Genomic DNA, 6,890 nt, shown 5'->3' on the forward strand with positions numbered 1-6,890 from the left:
GAGGGGATCATGGTTAAATACTTAAATCTATTCACAAGGTTGTCTCAAAAACAACTTCTAAATTTCAAAATCTCCATTACCCTAAATCCAAATCCTCTTGTTACTTTTTTATTTTCCGAAACTAAAACCTATTTCAAAAAGAGTAATAATTAAAATTTACATAATACATAAATAGTATAATATCTCCATCCACAATCGTACATTCATATCACGATTATGTCCTTATTAGCGTGATCTGCATATTAAAAACCTTTTAATTCAAGTAAATGACTGCAATTATAATTTCATCCCATTTGCATAATTAGCATTACCATTTTAAGTAGATCTCCCTTTGTTAAAAAATATATTACCCTAAAAATTCAAAAAATTAAAATTTAAACCATGGACTGAATTATTATTATGGGAATGAATTATTAGCATGCATTGAAATGGGAAAGTAAAGATAATTTCAACTCCCACGGACAGCAAGTTGCTAGATAAGATAGTCGGCAAATGAAATTTCTACAAAATTACTTCCAATTATTTATTTATTTTATTATACTTGGTAAATATTTTGATTGGTAATTTAATTTTTTGAATAAACCTATAAAAACCTCACTTTCACTAGTGAGATGGCGATTTGTTATTTTAGTTCCGTATGTTTGTGAGCTGGATCCACACTCATCAAACAGACCCACTTTCAAATAAAATAATCAAACTCCATTTTCTTTTACTTTTAATTTTAATTTAAAATTTTGTTGATGATTTTACCCAGAAGTATTGAATTGCAGAAAGCCATGTCTTCAACCTCATAATTTTTTAATTTATAATTTTAATTTTTTATATAAAAAACCAATCAATTTATTCCTTATTGCTTTTATCCCTCTTTCACTTTCTCTCTCTTCAAACCTCAGTTTCTCTCTCTACTCTTTTTCTCCTCTCTCAATATTTCGAGAAGATCTCAACTTGGGTTTGCTCAATTTCCTGAATTTGGAACTGGGTCTCTAATATTTTCCATTAAATCCTCTAAAAATCTAGTCTTTCACTTAGTCAAAATCAGTAAAAACCCAATAGAATCTTATATACTTGGGTTTCATTTCAATTTTATTTATTTTTGTTTCTACCTCCAAGATTCCATTTTGAAATTGGAATTTTTAAAGTGGGTTTAATTTTAATTAATTTAATTCATGTGGAGTTTAATTACGTGAGAAGTTTGATCTTTTTGTTTTTGGTTTTTAAGAATTTAATTTTTGGTGGTCAAACCCATTTTTTGGTGGGTATATTGAATCAAGGTTTAGATGAGATGAATTTGGGTGGCGGATTAATGGGATCCATGAGTATGCCTAGTTCTACAACTAGCCGGAAATCGGTGGATTCTGTCACCGGCGACGTATTTCCGGTAGGTCTCCGGGTACTTGTGGTTGATGATGATCCAACTTGCCTCACCATTTTAGAGAAGATGCTCCGTACTTGTCGGTATGAAGGTAAAAATTAATCGTAACTTTCATTTTTTTTTTACTGTATTTGAGCTTCAATATTTCAATTATTGGTTTTTATTTTTGTTGATCCAACTGTTAATTAGGTAATTTATTGTTTGTAGTTTTAATTTATGTTGTTGGTTTTAATCTAGACATGTTTTTTTGGCGGGTTAATGAGATTAATTGGAATTTTTGTATTTTGATTGATTTGCTATTTGTTATTGACTTTTAATTATTGGGTTTTGGTCCAAGATTTCAGTTTTTAGATGGGTTGAAATGAATGATTAACTAATTTTATGTGTATGTAGTATTTGCTAAATTTGGATATTGGATAGATTTTGACTTCTTATGCCTTTTGAGAATGAAGTATGCCAGATTTGTTTGTGGAAATTAGAGGATTATACTAATTTTTTTATACCATTTTGACACATATTTAGGAATGTTTAAAAGGTTTTGACTTGAAGATGGTGGATAAATGTTTATGATTTTACTGTATTGGAATTTTGGATTGTAAATTAGTTATTTTTCCTTTGATTTGCAAAGTGAAATGTAGAAAATTTTGTATGTTTCAGTTACCAAGACTAATAGAGCTGAATATGCCCTGAGCTTGCTCCGTGAGAAGAAGAACGGGTTTGACATCGTCATAAGTGATGTACACATGCCCGATATGGACGGGTTTAAACTCCTTGAACACGTTGGGTTGGAAATGGATCTACCTGTTATCAGTAAGTATTGACAAATCAGCACTTTTGACTTAGGTGATGTTGTGATCTTAGATTTCCGATTTGCGTTTTTTCTATTTCTAAGTGAAAATTTTGTAATGGAACAGTGATGTCGGCGGATGATAGCAAACAAGTAGTCATGAAGGGAGTTACCCATGGAGCTTGTGATTATTTGATCAAACCGGTGCGAATTGAAGCACTGAAAAACATATGGCAGCACGTGGTGAGGAAGAAGAAGTATGATTACAAAGATGTTGAACAATCCGGGAGCTGGGATGAAGGGGACCGACAACTAAAACAAGATGATGCAGTCTCGTCCCCGGCCAATGACGGGAGTTGGAAGAATTCAAAGAGAAAAAGTGGTGAGGACGAGGACACGGATGAAAAGGATGATAACGCTACACTAAAAAAACCTCGGGTTGTTTGGTCAGTTGAGCTTCATCAACAGTTTGTGGCTGCTGTTAATCAGCTCGGCATTGATAGTATGCACCTTCTTCACATACTTTCACGCTTACTAAAAGTTTCTTGTTTATATGCATTTGACATAAATCATGTTCTAGACTTCTAGTAAATCAAGCTTACATGATTGTACAAGGCATCCAACTATTCTTGAATTGAAGAACTGTGGGTTATATGTTTGATTTGGGGATAGTGTAGAGGAATTAGTTAATAAGTACTCCTTTGTTTTGTGCTTTCTGGTTTCATATACCAGTTATCATATTCAAATGAACCAGTTGTGTCGTCTTAGTTGATTCGATGGGTCATGTGTATTATCCAAGTTGCATCTGAAGGAATGTTTTGTATGAGGCTAAAGTTGAAATGCTTGAGCCTTAAAAGTTGAAATCCTATAGTAGTCATTTTGGCAACTGATCTGCTGTTGCTTGCAGTTTTAATGCTAAACTCAGTCTTCGAAAAGGTGAAAATGATATAATCTCTTTTATTACAACGTTATATGAATAGAAAGAAAGAATAAAAAAATTTAATGTCTTCCATTCCCGAAGAGTGTTTTGTCTCTCTGCTGGAATTAAACTCGGATGTTAATGATTCCCAGTATGTGTTTGTTAATTTGTATATTTATTCCTAATATTATTGCTTCTGCTAAACGTTCATGGCTTATGTCTCTGTTGGATGTATGTTTTTAGAAGCTGTTCCAAAGAAAATATTGGAGTTGATGAATGTTCCTGGGCTTACAAGAGAAAATGTCGCAAGCCATCTTCAGGTATTATTTTCTTTAACTATCAGTGGTTAATTACTTAATTCACTTATTTTTGATAGTTTCAGCCCGTCTTCTGCTCCCTTTCTTAGTTCTTGTTTTCCCTGATACAGAAATACCGTTTGTACTTAAGAAGGCTGAGTGGAGTATCACAGCACCAAGGTGGATTAAACAACTCATTTATGCCCCAAGACCCGACTTTCAGCACAATATCGTCCTTGGGCGGTATTGATCTCCAAACTCTAGCGGCCACCGGTCAATTTTCAGCACAGACCCTAGCAGCGTACACGAGACTCCCTCCATCAATTAAACCTGGAATGTCAATGCCCTTTGTTGACCAGAGAAGCCTGTTTAGCTTCGAAAACTCCAAGTTAAGATATGGAGAGGGACAACAACAACAACAACAACAACAACAACAACAACAAGCACAAATTAATAATGTTAATAAGCAAATGAACTTGCTGCACGGAATCCCAACAACCATGGAACCAAAGCAACTCGTGGGGTTGAATCAATCTGCACAAACTCTTGGGAGTATGAGCATGAGCATGAGCATGCAAGGTAATGCTTCGAGTAGCCATCAGAGTAGCTCTTTACTGATGCAGCAGATGGTCCCACAACAGTCAAGGGGACAAATTTCAAATGAATGTGTCAGTAGTCAAGTTTCGCGAATTCAACCCTCAATAATAGGACAACAATTGCAGCCAAATGGAAATGCTACTTCAGTTTTATCTAGAAATGGTATGGGGGGTTATGATACTGTTTCTCAAGCTGGCCCGGTAGTTGATTTCTCTGTGAACCAAATCTCTGAATTATCAGGTAATAGTTTCCCTCTTGGGAGTACCCCGGGAATAACGTCTATCGCATCAAAGGGATATAATCAAGAGGAAATTAGCTCTGATATTAAAGTAACAAGAGGATTTGTTGGGAGTTATGATATGTTCAATGATCATCTCCATCATAAATCTCAAGAATGGCCGTTGCAAAATCCTAACATGTTTGCTGGGTCCTCCCAACATGTTGTCGCATCTATGCAAAGCGGTTTAAATGTGGCACCCTCTGTTATGGTGAATCAGTCCTATGTCCCTGCTCAGAAGATTGAACAGAATGGGCGCGCCATTGCTGGGAAGCCAATGTTTTCAGCTGGACTAGAAAACCATCAACACATGGGAATGCAGAATGTTAATCAAAATTTCAACAGTGTACTTGTTAACAATTCTGCAAGAGTGAAGGCGGAGGCTGTTTCTGATGTGGTGAACTTAGGGGATAACCTCTTCCCCGAACGGTATAGTCAAGAAGATTTGATGGCAGTTCTGAAGCAGGTAAAGAATAGGTCTTAATTATGCTTTGTTTATACTGAACGCTATTGAGGAAATAATTATCAGATTTACTTTTTTACTCTAGAATTTTATGCTGCTCTCATCCTTATTTTCTCCTTTTTACTTACATGGTACTCCCTTCAACGATTTTTTTTTTACCTGATAGTTCATTCTCATTTCCAATTAAAAAGAAAAAAGATGGGAAAATCGACGTGCTGTTCTCCAACATTCATAGTTTGTGTCATCCATGATTCTTGTGGTCAAGCTATCTCATAACATGACTCAATAGTAAGAACAATGATGTGCAGTAAGTCAGTAACCAATCATTAGATCCAAAATTACGTTTCTCATCTATTGACAATTTGACATACAATGTCATTTTCCATCCTAGTTAAGGACTTCAATGTCTAGTTTTTGAGAAAATGACCACTGCAACACCAGAAATAGAATTGATATTGTTTTTAACATTCTGCATTCCCATGTGTTGGGAATGCAGAATGTTAATCAATATTTGACCAGGAATACACATGGGAAGCTGGTTTTCCTTTCAACGTCTTTGATCCAGGAACTTTGTCCTTCTCCAAAACAATTTGATACATGATTGAACACATACAAACTAGTAAACTACCTATAGATAACTTGACACTTCTTTTTGTATTATTTGTTTACTATATAGTAGCTAGCAAATATTTAGGTGGACCTTTGATATAGGCAGGAATATTTTGGTCAGTTCTGTTTCGAAATTGACTAACTTTGCATTCGTTGAGTTTGCTTCTTTATATGTTTTGAAATTTAATCATCTTTCTGCATAGGTGTTCTTCCCCAAAGATATTTGTTCTGTAATAGTATGTTGTAAAACTGCATTTTCCAATATATTTTTTTTTTAAAAAAACTATTCCATACCCTTCCCCGCATACTCGCTTTTATGTGTGTCTGTGTGTATGGTGGGGTTTACTCCTAAATTAGAGGACTGTTGCATGTGGCCAAAGCTCATTCTGAAGTTGTGTTTGCTTTTTAGCAGCAAGACGGCATTGGGTCTGGTGGTGAATTCGACTTTGATGGGTACACCCTGGATAATATTCCTGTTTAGAGGAAGAGGAATATGTAACTTTTTAAGGTCTGGTGACATTGTGAATGTACATAAGCCGCTGCTGCGAAATTGGGAGGAACTTTTATTCATCAAATTTTTAAACCAGCTTCAGGACCACCATTTTCAGCTAGAGAACGGCTTTCTTGGCTGGTATAGATTTTAGTTACTTATTATTATTCACTTATTTGATTACATTTCAAAAAAGTTTTGAATGTTTTTCAGCAGCCCGGGCTTTAGTAAGAAGTGGCTTGATTTTACGCCACTATTCACCTTTCGTTTAAGGGTGTTCGTCGTGACTGCATAGCTTGTGCATATTGTAAGGGGTGGGAGAAGTCTGCAGATTGCTAGGATATTTTTCTTTTTTCCTTATATTTCCGTTTCATTTTTTTTATTTTACTCTTGTTCGTCTAACTCGAATAACAAAAGGTTAATTTGTCTAGTGTTTAGACTGTGATGTACAAATTTCATTTGTTTGCCCAGGACAAGGGTCTTGAGAAATTTTCCTTCTGTTTTCTTTGTTGGTTCCTTTTGTACTTGAAAAGTTTAAGCTTTGTTTTCTTAATAACTCAATGAAGATCAGGATAGCAGTAATCCTGGGGAGAGTTCTGCCCATTCGATAAAGTAGAATGGGTTTCGACCCAATCCGGCAGAGCACGCCTGTGGAATGGGTGTCTGCTGGTATTGCAGGATGCAGTTCTCCCCTGGATAATGGAGCAGTTGAGTAAAAGGGGCCCTTGCTCTTGCTTTTACTAAAGGTGGTTGTGGGCCAGGCTGAGGTTCAACCTGATCCGGCACGAAAAAGCCCGACCTGGCACGGGCACGAAAAAGCATGACCCGGCACAAGCACAAAGTCTGTGGGCTGTCAGTCGGGACTGTGCTGCAATTTTTTTTGAAAAAAGCACCACAATGTATGACTCGATCTGGCATGACAAAACATGCTAAATTTAGTAAAATTAGGTTTAGGCACAACGGCCTAGGCTCTGTTTTTGAACTTTTTGGCCTGACGTGATGCAAATGGGCTTGACGTGGGCGGGACCTCTTTAGGGCCTCAGCTCGTGGGCTCAACCCGAAGTCCAACCCGGCCACAAC

General features: G+C 36.2%; 1 protein-coding gene across 3 annotated transcripts; it reads left to right on the forward strand.

Moving 5' to 3' along the window:
* Positions 1-640: 640 nt before the first annotated feature.
* On the forward strand, positions 641-6,308 carry LOC110788053 (two-component response regulator ARR2). Of its 3 annotated transcripts, none has more exons than XM_021992700.2 (6): positions 641-1,463; positions 2,030-2,182; positions 2,287-2,661; positions 3,325-3,398; positions 3,506-4,714; positions 5,730-6,308. In XM_021992700.2, exons 1-6 carry the CDS (start codon positions 1,283-1,285, stop codon positions 5,799-5,801), a joined length of 2,064 nt encoding a protein of 687 aa, XP_021848392.1. In that variant the 5' UTR covers positions 641-1,282; the 3' UTR covers positions 5,802-6,308. The 3 variants fall into 3 exon arrangements, with proteins under 3 accessions (XP_021848392.1, XP_021848390.1, XP_021848391.1); XM_021992698.2 differs by having other exon boundaries at positions 643-1,463; positions 3,322-3,398; XM_021992699.2 differs by having other exon boundaries at positions 644-1,463; positions 3,322-3,398; positions 5,733-6,308.
* The last annotated feature ends 582 nt before the right edge of the window (positions 6,309-6,890 follow it).

The sequence above is a fragment of the Spinacia oleracea genome, chromosome 3 (assembly GCF_020520425.1).
Source record: "Spinacia oleracea cultivar Varoflay chromosome 3, BTI_SOV_V1, whole genome shotgun sequence".
NCBI lineage: Eukaryota > Viridiplantae > Streptophyta > Magnoliopsida > Caryophyllales > Amaranthaceae > Spinacia > Spinacia oleracea.

Coding starts and splice junctions, on each gene's coding strand:
- LOC110788053 (XM_021992698.2), top strand. CDS start 1,283: ATGAATTTGGGTGGCGGATTAATGGGATCCATGAGTATGCCTAGTTCT. Junction 2,183..2,286: donor AATGGATCTACCTGTTATCA/GTAAGTATTGAC, acceptor GTAATGGAACAG/TGATGTCGGCGGATGATAGC. Junction 2,662..3,321: donor TAATCAGCTCGGCATTGATA/GTATGCACCTTC, acceptor GTATGTTTTTAG/AAGCTGTTCCAAAGAAAATA.